General features: G+C 61.4%; 2 protein-coding genes across 2 annotated transcripts in view; one reads left to right on the forward strand and one right to left on the reverse strand.

Moving 5' to 3' along the window:
* Window positions 1-757: 757 nt before the first annotated feature.
* RSPH14 (radial spoke head 14 homolog) overlaps window positions 758-21,800 on the reverse strand; it is a 67,633-nt gene continuing 46,590 nt past the window's right edge. Inside the window, exons 4-6 of the mRNA XM_062182418.1 lie at window positions 4,535-4,760; window positions 2,738-2,874; window positions 758-1,059 (exon numbers count right to left, since the gene is read on the reverse strand). Coding sequence (XP_062038402.1) covers window positions 821-1,059; window positions 2,738-2,874; window positions 4,535-4,760 — 602 coding nt within the window. The 3' untranslated portion in view covers window positions 758-820. The remainder of the gene's footprint in view (window positions 1,060-2,737; window positions 2,875-4,534; window positions 4,761-21,800) is intronic.
* The window catches only part of GNAZ (G protein subunit alpha z), a 46,569-nt gene continuing 34,972 nt past the window's right edge, over window positions 10,204-21,800 (forward strand). The window contains exon 1 of the mRNA XM_062182414.1: window positions 10,204-10,273. The gene's annotated coding sequence lies outside the window, so the exon portion shown is untranslated. The remainder of the gene's footprint in view (window positions 10,274-21,800) is intronic.

Raw genomic sequence — 21,800 nt, forward strand, 5'->3', positions numbered from 1 at the left:
TGAAGTGGCAGCCACTCTGCCAAAACGAAACCAACCCCTTGCCAGCCAGCAGGGCTGCAGATACATAAGGGGTGGGGGGGGCCTCCTGAGCACCTCCAGCTCGTCGCCATGTCTCAGGCTCCCCCTCACCACCACCTGGCTCTCCCCTTCCCTGAGCCCTCCAGCCTCCTTAGCTGGTCTCCCCGCAGGGAGAGAAGCAGCAGGGGCCAGGGTGGGAGGCTCAGCATAGGGTGGAGGGGCCCGGAGCCTACTCACCTGACCTCCTTGCTAGGGGAAGACCATAGTTTGTTGGGTGTATATGGGGGAGGGGGGTGTGGGATCTTATCCAGGACGCCAGAACCATCCCTGCTGTCCTGAGTGCTCACCCCTAAGGGGAGAGCCCCCACTGAGCCATACCTTTCCTCTTCCTTTGGCTCTCTGGTGTGGGGGAGGGGCAGGGCACCTGGTCACCAGAGCATCCCCAGCTTGGCTGCTGCCTGCTCTGGCTGCACCTTCCTTCCCCCAGCACAGCTCCCTTGCCCTCACCCCAGGCCCTGGAGCTCTGAACACTGCTCTCTACCGCCATAGGGGTCCCTGGGCCCCAGCAGAGAACAGAGCTCCAGAACCCACCTACGATCCATGTCTGGCCCCAGGGTTCTGCCTGTGCCCCCCCGCCCCTGGGTGGCCCCTCTGGGCCCGATGTCGCCCCTTAGGCAGGACAAAGGAGGTGAGGTCTTGCTCCCGGAACACAAAGAGGCATTCAGACCTGAGGCAGAGAGACTCAGTCCTTTTATTCAGATGTGGAGGCAGCGGCTTGTGGGATCTGGCCCCACTGAGGGGCTCAGGGCTTCCACTCGATGACACTGATGGCGATCTGGGCGGCCCGCTGTATGGCCTCGTTGTGCTCCGCCTCGAGCACACGGAAAGCGTGCACGTGGGACTGCAGGTACTTGCGGCCCTCGGGGGCCTCAGCCAGCATGGTGAGGGCCTTGGCGGCGTTCAGGCGCACCTTGCTCTTGGGCGACAACAGCAGCGCCAAGAGTGGGGGAATGGCTTCTGCGTCCAGGGCCGCGTACTTCCCTGCAGGCCACCAACACCAGGTTTTGTTACCAAGCTGCCTGCAGGGGGGCATTCTTCCCCATCTCCTGGCCCCCACCCTCTGCCTAGCAGTCTCTAGGGGAGGAGCCACCCTAGGCTCCGTCACCCCACCTTCCTGCACCTTCCAGAATCCCTTCAGTTCTCTGCTCTTCCTGTCCCTAACACTTCTCCCCATCCACCTTTGTATCCTGTCCTGCAAACCCAGTCCTCCCAGGACAGCATGAATGTTCTTTTGAAGATTCATTTGTAAATTCAGATGGCAAGGTTAAGCCACCACTTGGGATGTTGGCATTCCATACAGGAACGCTGGTTCAAGTCCCAGCTGCTCTGTTTCTGATCCAGCTCTCTGCTAATGGCTGGGAAAGCAGCGGAGGACAGCCTATGTGCTTGGGCCTCTGCACCCATGTGGGAGACCTGGAAGAAGCTCCTGGCTCCTGGCTTCAGATCGTCCCAGCTCTGCCTCTGCCTCTCCCTCTCTCTGTAATTCTCTCTCTCAAATAAAAAATAAGTAAATTTTTTAAAAATGTAAACCCAGTCATTCCTTTAGGTGGCAAATATTTCCTGAGTCCCTTCCCTGCACCAGGCAACAAAAACACAAGACTCCCGCCCTCCCAGTGCCCAGCCTGGTGGGAACAGACATTGACACCTGAGGGAGACGCCCTCTGCAGTCATCACTGTCCCAGTCTGCGGCCCCACCCTCAGCCCCACTAATTCCCGTGGTTCTTTGGGGCAATTCCCAAGCCCCTGTCAAAGGACACTCGGCCCCCATCCTGTGTACCTCCCCCGACGTTGTCACCCTGCGGCTACAGCCAACCAGGCAGCTGAGGCTGAGACCTTTGGGTCCAGCACAGGGCTTGGGCTGGGGTGCTGGCTCAGGGTGGCCTCAGATCCCTGAGTCCCAGCCTCTTGGGTCTCTGGCTGGGTCTCCGTTGAGCCCCTGGCCCTCCAAATCCTTCCACAAGAAGCCTGGGCTGGGCAGGACCCCGGGCTGACAACTGAGGCTGTCCCAAGAGAAGCATGTGGGGAGCAGTCAGAATCCAAGCTGCGCCACAGAAAGACAGGCACCATCAAATGCCATCACTAGGGTTTGGTGGGGAAGAATCTGTCCTGCGGAGGATTTGCAGTGTGCTGATGGTGAATCCAAGACACAGTACTGGAGTGGGCCAGAGCAGAGGTCACACAGTGTTCAGAGCCCGCCAGCAACGGGAGCTTGCCCAGGCGTCTTGTGCATGCCCAGGGCTGGGTGCCTTAGTGAGGAAGCCTGACCAGCTCGGGGCAGATGGCCCTGTACACTTACCTCTCCTTCCCCTATCTGAGAAAGGAGATGACGACCAAGAAGCACCATCCATCAGCTCAAGGGCTCCAGGGTTTGCTTAGCTCTCAGGCTAACAGGATCATGGATGGCAAACGCATCAGTCCCAGAATCATAGCTCACAAGGGGCCTGGGCCACAGGGAATTCCAGGCCCAGGGACTAGCCTGGTGCCAAGGGACAAAGATCCTAATGTGAGAGGCTGGTGAGGGGCTATAGGGGTGGCCCTCTGTGCCTAGGAAGATGGGCCAGGCTGAGCTTCCAGACAAGCCTTGGAAGGACTTCAGTGGCAGGCCAGGAGCAGGCCTGCCTGGCCTCGGGAAGCTCTGGGGCAGGCATCCCCACCTCACCTTCAGTGGTCACTGCAGTGTACATCAGGGCCCCGGCGGCATTGGCCTGCACCTCCTCCTCCTTGTCCTTCAGCAGGTGCACCAGGATGGGGATGACGTCATACTGACACACCTGGTCCTTGCCCTCCAATGGGATGCTGAGACAGAGAGGGGATAGTGGGGGGAGGTGGAGGGCAAGGCCCAGGACTGCCCCCAGAGGGACAAAAAAGGAAGAGATTTGTGTTGGGACCACCTCCGGTGGCCTGGGACTGGCCAGGGCCTGGCAAGGGTGCACAACAGCCATGGTGTGAACTTGGCCTGCTATCAGGGAAGATGAAGCCTGGAGCCAGGGAGTGATGGGGCCTTACCCTGAGTCATCACACAAAGGACAGAGATGGGCTTGGCGCTGTGGCATAGCAGGCTAAGCCTCTGCCTACAATGCCAGCCCCCGTACGGGCGCTGGTTCAAGACCCAGCTGCTCCATTTTTTATCTGTCTCCCTGCTAATGGCCTAAGAAAGCAGCGGAAGATGGCCCAAGTACTTGGGTCTCTGCACCTACATGGGAGACCTGGAAGAAGCTCCTGGCTCCTGGCTTCAGCCTGCAGCCATTTGAGGAGTGAACTGGCCGGTGGAATATTCTCTTTCCTCTTCCTCTCTCTATAACTCTGCTTTTCAAATTAAAAAAAAAAATCTAAACAAACTAACAAAACAGACATGAGTTCTTCCTATGGAGGGGATGGAGGCAAGGGGAGTACTCAAGGGTGTGAACCCCAGGGAGACAGGTTTGACTCTCACCAAGGGTTGGTGCTTCCAATGGGGGACTGGGCCACCCCCTACTGTGGTGAGCAGCTGGGGGCTGCAGGGGCAGTGGGGTACTCAGAGTGACTTCTAGGTCTCTTCTTGGTCTAGCATTGAATGAAGCTGTGGGAAGAATGGGGCGGGGGCTCCCCGAGTGTTTCCCATCTGTGAGAGGACCAATGCTGTCCCCAGGCCTCATGGGGACATCCCAGTGCACATGTGTCCTGAAGAAAAGAGCCCTGTGTCACTGGGTTTAGTGACTTCACTGTCCCCAGAGTGCTCACTTGTGCAGGGCCCTTAGTAACAGCTCAGGGACACTGAGGAGCGGTGGGAACACAGCGGGGAAATGGGGTTGGCTGGCTACTAGCTGTGACCTCAGGAGGTTGTTGGCCAGAAGTGCCAATGGACTCCAGATTTGTCCAGCCACCAGCAGCCACTGGGCACCCCACATGTGGTAGGCCCTAGTCTGAATGCGGGCTACTTCTCCCTCTCCGGGACAAGTTCAGGGCCAGATCATATTGAGAGCCCTTGGTCTTGGGGGCTGTGCAGAGGATGCTGCCCACGAGGACCTCACTGGAAGGGAGCCCAAACAAGGCACTGGAGGATGATGGGTCCTGGGCCAGCGCCTGGAGCTCTGCATTTCAACAAGTCTCCCAGGGGCCTGGCTCCAGCCTCTGGCAAGAACCCCAAATCCCAAGAAAGCCAGGACCTAGAAACCCGTGGCCTTGGCCGAGGCAGAGGTGTGGCGGGGAGGCCGGCCTAACCTCAGGAGGGGGGCTCTAGTGTTCAGTTTCCAGGCCAGGATTTAGACCGGGACCCTACCTGACCGACCTGGGGCAGGTGGCCAGACCCCCGGCCGCAGCATCCTCACCTGTCGCGGGGACACGTTCCCCTTCCTAAACGTGAAGTTTGCACACGACGCCTGACACACAGGACATAAGCAGGCAGGCGCGGGCAATCAGGCCCCTGGGGTGGGCGCCCTTGGCCTCAGCAGGGACCCAAGGGCAGGCTGGGCCTCACCTGATGGCAATGAGCGCGCGGGCTGCCTTGCTGCGGATGTCATCGTTGGTGCTGAGCAGTTTCTGCTTGAGGAAGGGCACGGCGTGGCTGCTCAGGGCCTCGGTGGCGTCCACCTGCAGGCAGGGGGCCAGCGTGTCCAGGATGAGCTCCTGGATATCCTCCTCTTCCCTCTGCACCTTCCACACCAGCGCGGGGATCAGGCCACTGGACACGATGCCCTGGGCCCCTGCAGGACGAGACGGGCAATGAGACTGGGCTGCCGCCCCGCCCCTGGACTCCACCCATGCTAGTTAGCAGCTTGGGGGGCAGGGAGGGGGTAGGAGTCAGGAGGAGCCTGCAGAGCTGGTGGGTGGGCTTGACAAGGGCCTGAGCAGCCACCAGGAGGAACTGGCGTCTTCGGGGCTGAGAGGTGAGCCCCCAAGGGACCCCACGAGTCTTAGACTTTAATGCCTGTGCCTCAAGGGACATTAGCCATAAACAGGTGCACAGAGACCTGAGAAGCAGCAACCACCCCTGGGAGACCCGGGCAGCTCATCTCCTGCAGGGTCCCACTGCCGTGGAGAGCCAGCTGACCCCCTTCCCCCCTACCCTCCAAACATCCCATACGGATCTGCCCAGACCATGGGGAGAGCCTGGGATGGAGACCCGGTCAAATACCCAAGTGTCAGCCACAGAGCTGTGCCCACTGCGGAAGAAGACAGGAGTCCACAGGAGTTTCAAAGCGCCTGTGGCAGCACGGGAGACAAGACTCCCCCATAAACAAGTTTCCCCCATCACGTGCCCCTTTCCAGCTCCCCTCCCTCTTGGGCGAGGCCTACATGGGGCTGCCCAGAGGAGTGGAACCGAGAACCAGCTTGGGCGGCATCTATGAGCCCCAGAGGCTGGCCTAGCCGCCTCCGGGAGCCGTGGAAGAAGCCCAGGGGGAGGGGCTGCGCTCCCTCACGGAGCCCCTCGGCCCCAGCTGGCCTCGCTGTTGCCCAGCAGCCCCCGCTGCCCACCGCGAAGCCATCTCGGCCCCCACGGAGGTGGCCCCGCTGACTGCTAAGCCCTCTAATTTGCTCTAGATGGACAATTAAACAGGTTAATTAGCCTAAAGGTCTCTGAGTGCCAATTAGCACCAGGGATTTCCTCTTTAAAGTCCTCACCCTAGCCTTCCTCCCTCCCTCCCTGAGGACATCAATGGCAGGTGCCCCAGGGAATGAGGCCCCAGGGGATGAGCAGGGGTCACCGCTCCTCACCGAGCCACCAGGGTGCGGGGCGACTCTCAGGGCACTTACAACACAGGAAAAGCGCTTTCTTGTGGCTTGGGCTTTTTAAACAAGCAGATTTCCAAAGATGCCTAGGTTTTGCCTCCTCAATGTTTCCTTTCCAGGGTGTGAGACCTTGGACGAACCCCTTAGCCTCTCTGAGCCCGGTTTCCTCATCACTGAAATGACCTGACGTAGGGGCGTGGGTGGGAACGTGTGGATGTCCCTCTCCGTATTAAAGAGCTGTCCCCACGTGCCCAGAGACAAAAGCTGCCATGGTCCCTCCCAGGTCGCCTGGCTTGGTGGCCTGAACCTCTCCACCCTCCCCTGTGGACACACCCCTGGCCCTCTGCACCTGGCCAAGGCCTCCATACCTGCTCCAGGTCATGAGTCCCACTCAGCCATGACCTGGCTGCCCTCCCCTGCCACACACACACACACACACCAGCTCACAGCCAGGAGGTGACAATTTGACCTTTGCTGGCAGATGGAAGGGACAGGCTGCCATGCTGGGAGCACCTGAGCAGAGACCTGGGGGTGAGGAAGTTAGGAGCCGGCCAACCAGGACTTGACTATGGCCTCACAGGCACCTAACCTTCCCAGGCAATCCCAGGGGCAGGTGTCTCCACTGCAGCTGCCAGAGCTGTGACGGGCACAGGCCGGGGGAGGAGGGAGAGAGTTGAGGTTCGAGAGGCTAGAATATTGGAGGTGCTCTCCTCTCCCTGGTGGGGACAGAAAAGCACAGAGAGGCCACTGCAAGCCCAAAGGTCACACAGCAGATGGAGGCGACGCCAGGGCCCCCTCTGCTCCCTAGGGTTTTGTTTCTGGGGGATTTGTCTTGGGCCTCTGCTCCTAGAAACACTCAGCTCCGGGACCCTGGTTCGTTCTGAGACAGAGGAAGGAGATTAAAAATAAAACGCACGCTCGGGTGTGCCTTTCTGCTCGTTTTTTGCTTCTTCTCAGCTAAAAGGAGAGTCGCGGGCCTGGTTATTTATAACTAACCCAGATCTATGATGGCTCCTGCACGTCGGGATGGGACGCACAGACCCCAGGCTGAGAAGCCCCACGGCGCGAGGCTGCAGCCTGAGGGTCAGTGGGGGGGGGGGGGGAGGGCAGGTGCAGAGCAGAGGAAGGAGCCAGCCAGCACGGGGCAGCATCCCACAGGTCAGGCCGGGGTGGTCGCTGTCAGTCCAGACCACCCTCACCTTGAGGGAATGGGGTGGCTGTTGGGGAGAGGTCGCTCCCAGAGAGGGGGGCGGGTGTGCACCAGGAGCTCTGGTGTCCTGGAGAGCGATGATGCAGGGAGGGAGACTCAGGGGGGCTAGGCTCCACAGAGGAGGAGCGTCCAGGCCAGCAGAGGCACGGGGGGCATCTGGCCTGGCTGGTGTGTAGGAGCCAGAAAGACCCACTCGGCATGTGGAGTCTCAGATGCCTATGGCATGGAGCCATCTGCATGGAGATTGGGCCATTTCCAGCGGCGGGGAGGGGCTGCTCCTAGCCCAGCTGTTCTTGTTGGGTTGGGAGATACTGCAGGTGGGCTCACCCCCAAGGGCCCCTCCCTCCGCCTACTACAGAGCCCCAGTTCTGTCCTCCAGGCCAGTTGGGGACACAGGACGGAGTGCTGGCCCCCACATTGTTGTTGTTGTTGTTGCTTTTTAAGATTTATTTCTTTGAAAGGCAGCATCACAGAGAGAAAGAGAGAGAGGTCTTCCATCCGCTGCTTCACTCCCCAAATGGCCACACTGCCAGGGCACTGAACCCGCTACACCACACTCTCATCCCAGCCTCACTCCCTCCTGCCCCAGCAACTACACTACCACGGCTGGCACCTCAGGGCCCCTATGCCTCACTGCGACTCGCCCAGCCCGCTTTCACCCTGTGTGGCCTTGAACTCCTGGCACACTGACCCCCACCCAGCCTCACGGTAATAGCATGTGGCACAACCAACCTTCTCTTCCCACAGCTCCGGGCCCCCTCTCCAGCTGCTCATCCACCAACAGCAAGGCCGCCCCTTCCTCCAGCATCTCTGGTCACCATAGCAACTCCTTGGTCCCTGCCTTTCCCTCCCCCACCACTTCTCCCTGCCCTGCCTCTGCTCAGTCCCCTGCAACCCCACAGCCACAACAGCCCCTTGCCATGGACTGGGCCTCATGGACCGAACCTCCCCACTGGTTATTTTCTCTGGACTAATTCCTATTTGTGTAATTTCTTGATGCCTGGTAGTACCACTCACCTAGCCTGTGGGATCATGCCTACTGTAAATAAACACGAAACCAAACCTTACCCTCTACCTTCTCAAATTTAGAGGGATCATCGTAAAATTCTCCAGGGCTTCTGGGGCCAACATTCCCAATCCTGCTCAACGGCCCGTAGCCCTGTGCCACCCTTCCCAACACCATGGCACGAAGCTGGCGGGCTCCAGCTGTGGTGGGGGGTGGTTCTCTGGGTTCTTCCCTGGCCTCATCTCCTTCATGCCCAGAGCCCTCTGTGCCCCGGAACTCATTTCTCGCCCAACCCACATCACTGGTCATCTCTGCTCCCGCTGGGGCTGCAGTCCAGGTATCTCTTCCAGCAGGAAGCTGGGCAGGTGCCCAGGGCTCCCCCCACCCACACGGCCCCCACAGCCCCGTGTTCTGCCTTCTGCTGCGGCCCTGCAGCCAGGTGCATCTGAGCAGGGAGGGGCCGGGTCTAAAATCCGAGAATTACGCTCAGCATGGAGGAGGCTCCCGGTCACCGACACAGCCATCGGTTTGAACAGTCCCCTTACTCTCAGGTGAGGGAGGCCGCGGGAGACCCCCTGCCAGAGTGGTCCTCCCACTGTGGCATCTGGGTTTGCCCCTGCTAACAGCCCAGCTCGGACCCCAGACCCAGCTGGGGGAACTTGCCCCGCCCACCTCTGAACATGTACAGATGCCTACTTACCGCACAGCTGCCCCTCGGAAGGAGGAAGCCCCTCCAATGCTGGCCAAATTCCTTTGGCCACCTCCAGTGGGCCCTGCGCCAGTGGTGCCCATAACCAGTATCTACCCTGTTCCTGCAAGGAGCACCTGCCCCGGGGGGGGGGGGGGGGGGGCGAACCCTATAGAGTGCATATCCTGGGGAGGTTATGGGATGGTGTCTCCATGCCACAGCATCCGCTGGCACAGCCAGAGAGCTGTGCCCCTGCTTTTCAGACCACACACCTGGGCTGGGGCCACAGCCCACCTTGACCCCTGCCCATGGTCAGTTGCAGAGCACAGTGAGAGGAGCGATGGGGTGATCTGACCACATAAAGTGATAAGGAAAGAGCTGGCCAGGAGTGTGCGCTTCACCAGGGAGGCTGCGGGGATGCATAAAGCTTCAGGTTACCATGATGGAAAGACAGCAGCATTCCCAGCTTGGGCCATCTGGCCTGACCCTTTTAGGCACGGAAGTGGAGGGGTCCTGGCCTGGGGCCCACAGATAGGCTCCTCCTGAAACCGAAAGGAGAATTTCGCAGCCTGCCAGGTGCACTTGACTGGGGGTCCCAAACACACCTACGGGGGATGGGGGAGGGGGTGTGCTGGCGTTACAGGAGCTGACTCCTTTCTGTTTCTCGGGTTGGGGGGGGGGGGCAGCTCCTAGACCCTCCACCTCCCATACCTCTCAATGCAACCTTGCTGCGGGCCAGGATGGCCAGGTGTCCCCAAGACACACTAGGCGCTGGGAGCGATCACCGCAGAGATGACAAATGTCCCCTCCCATCGCTGCACAGACCTCACCGCTGCACGCCTTTGGGATTTCCATAGGCCCTTCACACGACCCAGCGGGACTGCAGCGACAAACCAGGGAAGCAGGTGCCGCCAGCCTCACTGCAAAACAGCAAGGCTGAGAGAGAGGTCAGTCGGTTGCCCAAGGTCGCGAAGCTCAGAAGGGGCTAGGCTGGTTTCGAACCCTTGCCGGGAGGAGACACCCGAGGTCGTCCACAGTGGAGGGGACCCGGGCCACCGCCGCGCGCGGAGTGTGGCCCCGGCCTCAGCGCCACGCAGTCGGGGAGTCGCCGGAGCGGGCAGCGCGTGCGGGACTGCGGCGCGCGCCAAGCCATAGCCCCGCCCCTGCCCGTCGCCATTGGACTGCTTGAGCGTCCGTCAGCCGCCCGCGCCCAATGGACAGCCAGCCGGCGCCCGTGGTGGGGCTGTGGCGCCCGGCGCGTGGTGCCCGGCGGGCGCGCGGCACCCCCCCCCGCCCGCGGTTGGCCTGGCAACGAGCTGCGCTCGCGGCTCCGCCCCCTGCCGGCGGCGCGGCGCGGCGCGGGGCGGGCGGACCCGCGGGCGGGTGGCGGGCGGCGCGGGAGGGCGGGCGGAGGGAGCTAGGCCGGCCGGAGCGTGTGCGCCGCCCGCGGTCCGGTCACGTCCCCGCGCGGGTGCCGCCGCCCCGCGTCGTGCGGAACGAGGGAGCCTCTGCCCGGCGCTTGCCGCGCCGCCCCGCCCCGCCCGGGAGCAGGTCGGCAGATGCACGGTGCCGCGGCCCTGAGGTGAGTGAGCGGATCCGCAGCCCGGGGCGCGAGGCTGAATCTGGGGTGTCGGGGGCGCGGCCCGGGCGTCCACCCCACCCCCACCTGGGCCTTTGTGCTCGGGATCCGCCCGGGCGCAGCGTCAAGGATGCCCGGCTGGGGTTGGGGGTGGCGGGAGCGGGGGTGCCTGGTGGGTGAGGCAGGGGGCGGCTGCGACGCCGGCAGGTGCTGGGGGAGGGAGGTGCGCTGGGCCGAGGAGGGCGGCTGCGGGCCGGGGGTGGATGGGCCGGGGGCACCGGTCTCTCCTGAGCAACCAGTGGTGCGGAGCCTGGGCCGGGCGACTTGCGGGAGCGGTGCCGAGGCGGGGTCTCCCTCGGGGGATGCGGGGCGGCGGAGGAGGGTGGGGAAGGAGGCGACCCCGGGTGGTCGAGGCGCCGCCGACGCGTGGCCTTGGCTGAAACCAAGCAGAAGAGCCAGGGAAGGGGAGGCCTGGGCCCGGGACTGACGGCTCGCCGTTCTCGGTCAATGCTCTGGGAGCAAGCAGGTTCCTCTGAGCCATGCAAGCGAGACGTGAGTATCGACCTGCTGCGATTAGAATACGTTCCTGGCTCAGGATTATTATTATTATTATTTTACCTTAAAAGGCGGTGGGGTGTTTGGGGGAGGGTTGTTGAGGCCTCCTGGCCAGGCCTCGGTATCCTGCGGCGATCTGGGTGGGGAGGGAGGGGGCCTCTGCCTTTAGTGCGGTGCTGAGCCTTTCTGGGTGATGGTGGCGGAAATCCGCCTAGGCCGAGGATTGGGGCTCCCTGTTACACGGAGAGAAAGGATGAGAAGGCGGTGCCAGGCGAGACCAGGGTTCTGTGGAGCCCGCATCTCTGGGTGGGGAGACCTGCCTGGTGGGTCTGTCTACACTGGGGAGACGGCCCCTGACCTGCTTCCTTCTGCCCTGCCCTAGGGGATCTCGTCTCTCTACCCTGGCCCTGTCTGGAAGAGGCTCCTTGGTGAAATTCAATTAAGCAAATATTTACTGAGCACAGGCTCCCCCAGGGCCTGGCGCTGGGGTGGATGGGGTGGGAGTGGACTCGGCCTGCCCTCCCTCCCCAGGGACTGACTCCCACAGGGGAGAGACAGACGTCTGTGCTCTGATAACCCAGCCCTGATTGCCGGTGCCCAGGCCTCAGAGAGGTGCCCGGGGCTTGGGTCAGACGGGCCTGTGGGCAATGTGACACTTGAACTGGAGCTTGAAGGACATGGGCACAGCTGGGGTGGGCTCTGTGGGCCAGGGGGACGGAGGCACAGAGGGTGCCTGGCAGTTGGGTTTAGTGGGCGCCTGGTGTGTGATCGGGAAGGAGGAGGAGGGGTGTGGCAGGGAAGGCAGGTGGGGGGGAACAGCCCCAGCGCTTATTTGCAGTATGGCTGCAGATGGCAGGTTCCTTGCCTATGAAAGGGGTGCAGTTCTGTGACCCTGTGAGCTGGCGTAGGCTCAGGGAAGAGCTTTAAAGACAGGAGAGAGCCCCCTTGCAGTCCAGGACTCCTCCTCCGAGGCATTTTATGTCTTGGGCAGGGCCAGGGCTCTGGGTGACCAACCGCCCAGTTCTGTTCTTCACTAGGATGGAGCTGCCTGCTTTAGGAGGGGATGGTGCTTAGCTGGTGACTGTGCCTTTGGGCTGTGGCTGTCTGAGAGCACCAGCCATGGCCGCCAGGGAGAGTCCGTCTAGGGGGTGGGGGTGCACAGGGCCTGGCCATGTCTGGGTGGAGCAATGGGCCTCCTCCTGCAGGGACCATGAGACACTAGCATTTGGTCTAAACTCGTCCCGTGTGTTCCTCTGACAGATGTTGCCTTTCTGAGACAGAAGCTGAATGGGACGTGGTTCCTCCCCCTTGGGAGGCCGCTGACCCCTCCTGCCCTGGATCTGCCCCCTCGCTCCTTGGGGGTGCTTCCACCCGCCCTCTAAAGTGCTGTTTGCCCCTTGTCTTTGTAACATGCCTGCCCCAGACACACACACACACACACACACAGAGGCATTGGGCTGAGGCCCAGGTTGCTGCAGTGAGAGCAGGGCCAGCCTGCCCTCGCCAGGTGTCCAGTCTGTACTGAGCAGGATGAAGCTGCTTCACTGTGTGCCCCTCCCTCTGGCCTGTTCCAGGGAGCCTGCCGTGGACTCTGGGGTTGGGACAGCAAATGGATACCTTCATCTGTGTCCAGCCTCTTGGCTTTTCTGTTTCCTGGAGCCAGGGGGGCAAAGTGCCTTGGTCTGGATCTCAGGAGCTCCTGGGGGATTCCAGGAGCATTGTGGTAACCGGAAATATCTGGCCAGGCTACCCAGGGCTTGGGGGGATGAAGCATCCCCCTGAATGCCAGGGAAGGGCTGGTCTTGGATTCAGGGTGTGGCCTCAGCCTCGCCCCTGGGTTGTCTTTTGTGTGAGTGTGGATGACAGTGTGTGCGGCCCTGTGCTGGCCTCAGAAGACCTAAGACTCTGGGTGGCTGTAAAGGTGTCCCCGCTGCTGTTGACCATGGATGGCTCCCAGGAAGTCTGGGGACACACTGTTCTCCTGGAAGGACAGGTTGGGTGGCCGAGCCTCTGGGACAGCCTGTGAGCGCAGCGCCTGGTAGGTGCACCAGGGTAGACACCAAGTATCTGCAAACAAAGCTGAACTGCCCAGCTCCTGCCGTGGTTTTCCCTACCCGTTTGGCCCCTTGCGTGCATGTCCACGGGGGCGATGCTTCATGGAGGTGGACTGACAGAGACCACCTCACAGGGACCCTCTGGCCGATCCTGGGGTACACGGGAGGAAACAGTAGCCCTCCATTGGGAATCTGGGGAGCAGAACCTCATATAATGCCTTCATTCATTCATTCATTCATTCTGTCAACTAAGATTTACCAGCACCTGCTACATGCCAGGTGCTGTACCAGGACAGGAGGTAGGGCCTGGATGCAGCAACCGCGAGTGTCTGACAGCAGAGGCTGACAGTGACACCTGTGTACCTGAGTGCCAGGTAGGGTGAGCCCAGAAGCAGGCAGTGGGGAGGGGTTGATGCCGTGCTGTGTGGCTGATCAGGGGAGGGCACTCAGGAGAGGGTGACAGGTGCAAACGCAGACACAGCCCTGTACACCGGCAGTCCCACCTGGAGGCCAGGGGGCTGGAGCCTGCTTTGGGGGTGGGGGGTGGGGTGGGGGGGTCTGGGGCCAGCTTGGACAGGCCTCTGGGCAGCATTCCAGGCAGGGAAGCGACTGGTGTGGTCGGATGAGAGACTGAATTTAAAGAGTAGCGGACGGAGGAGAGGCGAGGACAGCTGTAGAGCTTCGTCCTGAGCTGCGGGAAGGGCCGAGCTGGCTTTGGCTGGGCAGGAAGCTGTGGAGGGACTGCTTCGTGAGCAGTGGAGGGGGGGACCGGGCACTACTAGACGGCGATGTGCATGGAGGTCAGAGAGCAAAGTGAGGCCAGAGTCTTTAGCAGGGAGGGGTGTGAGCATCTGGGGCCTGGCTAAGGCCATGGTGGGGTCAAGGGTAGACGGAGACCAGCGGGGCCAGACTGGGCCTCAGGGCTTCCAGCGAAAGGGATTGGGAAGAACTGGCCAGCGAGTGAGGGGGCAGCATAAATGTTGTGGGGGCCAGGCTTTGGAGGCCTGAGAAGGGCCTTGGCTGTGGCTGGGCCAAGCACACAGTTTATGAGGCCTCTTGCTGAAGAATTTGTGATGCAAGATGGTGATGGCAGGCACAGGGCCCTGTGTGACCACCAGGTACTCGCCTGTGAAGCCACAGAGACGGCTGGGGCTGACAGAGGAGGAAGGCCTGTCAGCCTGCTGCCCAGACCCCGCTCCGTTTCTCCTCCCTTCTGTATGTTTGGGTCAATCAGAATAGCCTGGGGGCCTCACCTCCAGCCTCCTGGCCCAGAGAGCCCAAAACCCCACCTGAAGAGGAAGATTGCCTGCTATGAGTTGTCACCATTCCTCCCCACCACCACCACCACCCCCCCGAGCTGTGGACCCCCAGTGGCATTTGGAGTGGACTCGGCAGGCCCAGGGCCAGCAGGCCCAGCCACTTCCCATGACAATGGCTTCCTTGAGTTCGCCTGTTTTCCGAAGGAACCTGCTGCCTTGCAGAGTTTTGAGTTATTTGCTTCTAAATTAAGGTATAACTCTCTTTTAGAGACGTCCCTGGAGAATCCATCGAGAAGTGCTACATCGAGACTGTGAAAAGCCACAGCGCAGGGCGGGGCCTTGCAAACGCCGTCAAGCCCGGCGCTTCTGGCTGCCTCCACGCACAGCACTCCCATTCCCCAGGGCTTGGCGGGCCTTGTGCCCCTGCAGGGGATGGCCAGCACTAACCTTTCAGAAGGGGACCCCTGCCCCCACTGCATGGCCATCCTCTGGCCCCTTTGGAGATGGGTGTGCTGCCAGGACAGGCTCCCTTGGCCTGAGCCCTGATCCCTCAGCCACGCCAGTCCCCGTGAGCCATGGAGACCAAGTCCTCCAGCGTGTTGAGCCTGGTGTACACGTCTTCTTCCCCCCAGACCCCATGCACAGCGTTTGCAAAGAAGGCACCAGGAGCCTGCCCTGGGCTCCATGGCCACGGGCCTCCCACGGCCAGTGCTGCCAGGAAGGAGCCCCCCCCTCCCCTGCTTTACGGTTGAGGAGACTGAGACCCAGACAGGTGGGTGGCCCTTCCTGATGCCGCAGTGGGTCTGACTCACTGGGCCCCAAGGAGGGTGCCCCGCAACCTGCGGGCTTGCTTCCTTGACACCGTGGGGCAGCCCAGCTGCCTCTCATGTGGCCTGACTCCCACCCTCTGGTTGGCCCCGGAAGGGTGGTGGTGGAGGCATGGCTGTGCCTGCTGGGCTAGAGGCAGACATAGTGGCTGCAGCTGGCTCCTGGCCTTTTCCCTTCCCAGCCCGCATCCCTAGGAGAGGCAGCAGGCAGACGCTCAGGGCACTCTCAGACCGCCATGCCTCCTATTGGGGCCTTGGTTTCCTTCTCTCTAAAGTGTGGGGCTGACGTGGGTGGGCTACAAGGCCCCTTCTGCACTAACTGTTGCTTGTCTCCGGGGACCCAAGGCTTGCTGGAGGCAACACAGGGGCTTGGCTCCTTACCAGCCATCTTTGCGCTCCCTTGGCTTCTAGAGCTGCCTTCACCCAGCTGCTTGGAGAGCTTGTCTCCATGCATCCGTGTGGAAGGCTGGGTTCTCTGGGGGCCCTCTGGCCCCGCTGGCTGCTCTGTCTTCTTGTTCACAATTCTCAGGGTCCCTCCCAAGAAAGGTCCATGCATCTGCTGACCGCGCGTTCACTTGAGGCCTGTCAGGCCCTCTGTCCAGGACAGTACTGTGTCCCCTTGGCCCACAGTCTAACCAATCCCTCGTTTTATTTGCGTGTGGTGTGTCCTTGCTGCCCCTCTCCTGGACCTAAACACCAGCTCTTTAGGCAAGGACTTTGTGTGTTCATCAGGAGAATCGGCCGAGCGCTCAGGAAGTTGCCATGGATGGCAAATGGACGGGCCTGCGGCCGTCCTGGTGGGGCCCTCTGATGGCGAGGGTTGGGGCTAGGTGCTGTCAACCGTCTGCTCCTAAGAGGTTCTGCCTTTGGGTCCCAAGACGCATCTCTTCGGGCCTTCTGTTTGATCACCAAACACGAACCACCTGCAGGTGGACAGCACTGGCTGTGCACCCTCGGGCCTGACCGTGGTTCATCCTGGAGTTAGGTGGTGGCTTCTCAAGCCTCCAGCTGGCATCTGGCCCCTTCGGTGACATGGCATGACAGAGTGGGCTCCGGTCAGACTCAGGGGAATCCCCATAATCATGACTGCCAGAGGCGTGTCTCTGGGATGCTGTCCTAGAGGGGAGGGGTGGGGCAAGGTCCTGATGGCAGGAGAGGAACATGCTGATGGCCAGATGGCCTCTGTGCTCCAACATCAGGGAGCGCCTGTCAGTTGGGTCAAGAGGGCAGCTCGGTGCAGGGGAAGGCTTGAGGCTTGAGTTGAAGTCCCCAGTGTGTCCAGAGCAGTGACCCTCATGGGTCACTCTGGGCCACGGCTCCCTCTCCTCGTAAGCTCTGGACTGGGACAAGGGTGCGGATAGTTGTCGTTCTCTTTTTCCTACTTGGAGGTGGCCACTGAGGAGTCTGGGTCTGTGTCTTGGCTCGGGGATGGAGGCAGTCACGGCTGATTGGTGACGTCTGCGGCAGGATTTCGGTGCTTACCGGCAGTAGGCCAGCCCCACCACTGCACCCTCCCTCTGACCTAGCGTCAACACATCACGCACCCTCCTTGAGCACCCCTTCCTTGGGGACTTCCCAGCCAGCATCATGGGGGTCTGAGCAGCTGAGTGATTCCTCCCCTCTCAGCTGATGCCTCACTCCCTGCAGCAGCCCCAGGGTCCAGCCCTGTGCCGGGCCCCTGGTAACTTCTCTCTGTATGCTGAATGAATGAGCGAGCCCCTTCCTGGGTCTAACCCTTGGACTGGGCTCTGCGCCTGCCCGGAGCCCCAGGAAACCTGCGTGGAGCAGGGAGACCAAATGACCACCGAAGTGGAGTGCTGAACTGTTGGTTTGGGCTGTAGGTGTTGCAGGAGTGGTAAGGGCTGGGCAGGGGAGGGGCGAGATGAGTGACTTCCAGGCTCTGGGTCCTGCAGGGGCTCAGTGTCCCATCTGACCTCAGCCATGAACATGGCAGCAGGGGTGAACATAGGAAAAGCCTCAGTGGTGCCAGGAGGGTCCTCTGACGACCTCCACACCAGCAGGCCCTCGACTCCTGCTACGGAAGGAGCAGCTTGGCCCGAGCTCGTGGCACCTCCTGCTCCCTGCACCTGTGCTGGGATGGAGGTGGCCAGGCCCGGGAAGGAGCGGTCTCCACGTGAAGGGGAAGCTTCATGCTGACTGTGGCCAGCATCGTGCCTGCCTCTCCCGCCGTTGTCCTCCTGCTCCAGCTGCCCCAGCTCCATGCGGCCTTGGGCCTGCCCCACCGGCCCACCTTCCTCCCTGTGGCCCCATGGCATGGCTGCCAGGACCCTCCAGCCAGCCGACCAGCCCCCCGTCGGCGAGTGTGGGTGCGGGTGGCCTGTCCCCAGGCTGGGCTCTCCTCCAGCTCAGTCGCCCCCTCGCCTGCCCCATTACCTCCGATATGCTGTGCAAACATATTTCTCGATAAAATGCTGGGAAGAAAAATAATTAGAGTGTTGCCTCCATTATCCAATTTCTGATTAATCAAACTCTCTTTGTCCTCGGCCAAAATCTATTCATTTCCCTTAAACACTGGGCCAGTGCCAGGCATCGATTTCCTCTACGATAACACCATACACGCACGCACAAACGTTCCCAGCCCTGCCCTGCCCTGGGCAGTGCTGCTCTCGCCTCCCGCGTAACACCCACCTCCCCCAGGGACCCTCCCAGCACCCATTCCCTGGCCCGGATCTGGATCCTGGAGACACGTGACTGGCCTTTCTTGAGGCGGGGGGCAGTCTTGCCTTGTTGCCCCCTGCCCCCAGAGCTCGTGGGGAGACTGTAGCCCCAGGGTCTGGGCAGGCCAGGGTTTGGGAAGCATCCCTGACACCAGAGCACAGGGCCTTAAAAGGGGCTGAGGGACCGGGAGGTGTGTGTATGGGTTGGGGACATGCTTTCAGTGGCAGCAACACAAGCCAAGCCCCAAAGGGCATAAAAAATAAAGGGACATCATAGCCCCTAGGCCTGGGGCAGCATCAGGGTTGGCCAAGTTCAGATGGGAAGTGGCCACACATCTACTTGGGTCCAGCTAGGGTAAGGCCAAGGGACCCTTCCAGAAAACTGCCTGGATATCCCCTCCATGTGTGACAGCCGTCCACCTGTCACTCGGGATTTCTTGGCACCAGAGGGGTGCCACGTCCTCAGAAGCACTTGGGATACATCAAGTATGTCAACTGACCTGCAGTCCTGCCTGTGGCGCTTTTGCTGTTTTGAGCAAGGTGGGGCTGGTGAGCATGGTAAGCAGGTTATGCAGTGTTAGGGACCGCGCTGGGGGAGCACAGGGTTCAGGGTTTGGGGGAGGGTCGTTTCTGTCATAACTTGGTCAGGCAGGGAGGAGAGGAGAGGAGAAGGGCGGAGAGGAGAATTGAGCCACTGGACGGGGATAGCGTAAGCCCCCTGGGTGCTCTGGACTCAGCTTTCCAGACAGGAGGGAGAGCAGTGCAGAGGCCCTGAGTGGGGAGCGTGCGATGTGTGCCAGCGGTCAGTAAAAGGCCAATATGTGGGGCGGGCAGCAGGGGGGAGGCCGGGCTGCTCACAGAGCCTGGGTCCTGGCAGGACACGGACTTGCTCTGACCCCCGGCTGCTGGAGAAGCAGACTACAGGGCTGGGGACAGCAGGGGAAGGACCTGCACGGTCACTGCTACAGTCCAGACAGGGCTGGGCTACTGTCAGAAAGTCACCTGAGGGCTGCCCTGAGGCCAGCTGGATCCAGGTCCTGAGAAAGGAAGGGGACCTGTTGTGTGGACACCACAGTGTCCCCACCCAGGTCCCCTTTGCGGCGGTACAGTGTTGCCCAGCTACCCGTCCAGCAGCTCACAGCTGCACCCCTGCCAGACACCTGCCCCAGGCTCTTGGAGCCCTTCCTGGAAGTGCCAGGGAGCTACTGCCCCTGCCTTCAAGGTGGGACAGCTGTGACATCCTTCTCCCTCCTGAGCCTCCAGTGGACAGGGCCAAGGCACAGGAGTCCCCAGCTCAGGGTCTGCTCCCCAGGACCCAATCAAGACAGGGTCAGGGTCATCACAGGTGGGTAGCACCTGCAGCAGCTCCCGGTGCAGAGGCCTGAGACTGCTGGCTTCAAGCGCATCCACAATGGTTGACAAAATGCACGTCTCTGGGCTCTTCCTCAGACCTGGGGGTGGGCCCAGGACTCTGTACTTTCCTTGTAGCTTCCATGAGTTGGGTCTGAGTAGGTGGATGGGAGCGCAGGAGGCCCTGGAAGCCGACTGTGGGGTGGGGTAGGGTGGGGCGTGGCAGAGAAGAGGGAGCGGGGCGAGGGGCTGCAGGAGAAAGCTGGTCACTTATCACGTCCCCACAGAGCCCTCACCAGGGTGGGTCTGGCCTGTGGGGTGGGGGTCAGGGGATGGGATTATGGGATGCCGTACTCAGAGGTGAGGACAGGAAATTGCAGGCAGCAGGGACATTCCCTTCCCCAAGCCAAGGGCATGACCAAAAGCCCCTGTAACTGGGCTGTCACTGAAGGCCCTGCCTCTTCTCTGTCGTCTTCCTCCTGCCCCTCTGTAGGTAGAAGCTCTCGGTGTTTATTTATTTATTTGCTCCTGGCCCAGAGACGTAAAGTCTGGCCCGACTTCCTCAGGCACTGCTGTCACCTCTGGTCGGCCTTGGTGGCCACAGGCCAGAAGACTGCTGAGCAGCAGAGGATGTCCCTCGCCAGGACAGCAGGGCCACACGGAAGGTCCCCGCTGCTCACCTGCGTCCCTTTCCCTGGGCCAAGGGAAGTCCAGCCAGGGCTGAGCCATTGGCTGAGTTGGGGTCTGTCTGCAGCTGGGGGAAGCAACACCATGTCCAGTGGCCCTGGTGCTTCCTGCTGCCCACTCAGCTCGCTTCAGGACACCCAGAGACCTTGGGCGGAGGCAAAGAGGGGCCTCCTTGTAAGCGGGGAATACACTGCGGATCTGCAAATGCCAGGCCAGTCAGGCCAGTTGTGGGGGGACGCAGAGGAGCTAACCCAAGTGGCCTGGGCCCAGTGACTGGGGAGTGACCACAAAGAACCCACAGACGAATGACAGCCCCACATGCTGTCACTCCCCACATATCTGCAGAAGCTGTTGTGATGAGTCAAATGCAAAGTCATTGACGGGCCCAGCAGAAGCTTGGTGCACAGAACCCCCTTACAGCTCAGTCATTAGCAAACGCCCACTCTGCTCTCACAGTGACCCATGTCTGCAGCAGGCTGACCACTACAGGACGGTGGACATCCCAGAACCCCCGTGCACTCTGCTCGTGCCCCCGCCCCGAGTTGGCTGTGTCTGCCCCAAACCTGCCTATGCCCATTCACTGTGAGTACCTATGTACCGACAGTGAGTGCGGAAGGCTTCTGCCGAAACTCTAGCAAGGGTCAGGTGTGGCGTGGGCAGGGCACTGGGGGCCAGGGAGCCGTTAACAGCCTCGGGTTCAGGCTCTGATGACTTCGCCCCCTGACTGACCTGGATGTCACCCAAGGGGCTGCCCGGGTTTGAGCGAGAGAACCGTGAGAGCGACCCCAGAACCCAAGCCTGTGCTCCACAAAGAGACCTTGGCCCTCTCCAGAAGATTGGCACATGAATGCACGTTCATCTGTTTGAAATGAAAATAAGATCCTTGTAGTATATACACACCATTTCCCATGACTCCCTGCTGTAACTCACTTCTCACAGAGCCCAACCCCAGGGGTGGGGGTGGGGTACTGGGGCAACTTACAGGGGAGTCGGAATGGCCAAGGACCAGGAGGACCCTCCACCCACCCTTGCACTGTGGGCAGGGTCTGTGCAGTCCTCCTTCCCCCCAAGGCAAGATGTGAAGTGGTCGAGATCGGGCCAGGGAGGGCCGGGGGCAGAAGGTAGCGAGTGAGAGAACAAAGAGGAGTGGACAGGAGAAGCTGCGGTGGGGGGAAGGAACTGGAAGCCACTGTGTTTGGGGACTGTAGGGAGTAGCCTGTGGCTCGGGGAGGAGCAGGGAGAGGCACAGCTGCCAAGCGTTTGTGGAGAGCAGGACAGGAGGGGTGGGGACAGGGTAGGACAAGTAGGCACACAGGCAGAGGAGGCCCCGGGGGAGCCCACCTGAGCTGGGTCCCAGAGTCTTGGGGCTGTGAGCCTCCAGGCGTGGCCCCCAGGCTAGCAGAGACCCCAGGACCTGGGGCTGGAGTGTGACCCCCTCCGCTGCAGGCTCCCAGGAGAGGTCACGTTAGGTAACACGCTCCCAGGGGAGGGCTGGGAACGCTTCTGAGCTCGGAACAAGAATTGTTTGGTGTTCATCCATCTACCACCCATCTGTGCTGCGAACCCTTCACGGCACCTGCTTCCAGGGAAGCAGAGCTAGCTACTGGGGTAGAGAGGGCGGTGCGGGAGCCCGACCAGCCCGCGGTGGGGACTGTGGAGACCACACGCCCAGGAGGAGGCGGCACGGGCCAAATGTGGTCAAGGAAGGCGCCTGCAGGAAGAGCCTGCAGCCCTGAGGCTGGGAAGGGCTAGGCTGCGGGCATCCCTGCGTCTCCTCCCGGGTTGAAGTCCAGCCCCAGTGCTGAGCCAGCCGCATAGCACACCTGGTTCAAGGTCAGAGGGGCCGGGGGTGAGTCCACCAGGGCTCAGAGGGGGCCTGGCCCAGCAGTGTTCAGGCAGCTCTCAGCAGGAAGGTGGCGCTCCCAGAACACCCAAGTGGGCATTTTGAGCTCCCGGGAGGGGGGCGGGGGGGAGCGGGCAGGACACTCTGGGCATAGGGCTGGGAGACATGGTTGGAGAGCAGGAACCTGGGTTCTTGTGGGGTTAGCAGGAAGGATGGGGCAGGGCTGTTCAGGCCCTTTCTCCCCAGGAGACATTTCTGGAGGATCTCTTCCGGAAGA

The sequence above is a fragment of the Lepus europaeus genome, chromosome 23 (assembly GCF_033115175.1).
Source record: "Lepus europaeus isolate LE1 chromosome 23, mLepTim1.pri, whole genome shotgun sequence".
Taxonomy (NCBI): Eukaryota; Metazoa; Chordata; class Mammalia; order Lagomorpha; family Leporidae; genus Lepus; species Lepus europaeus.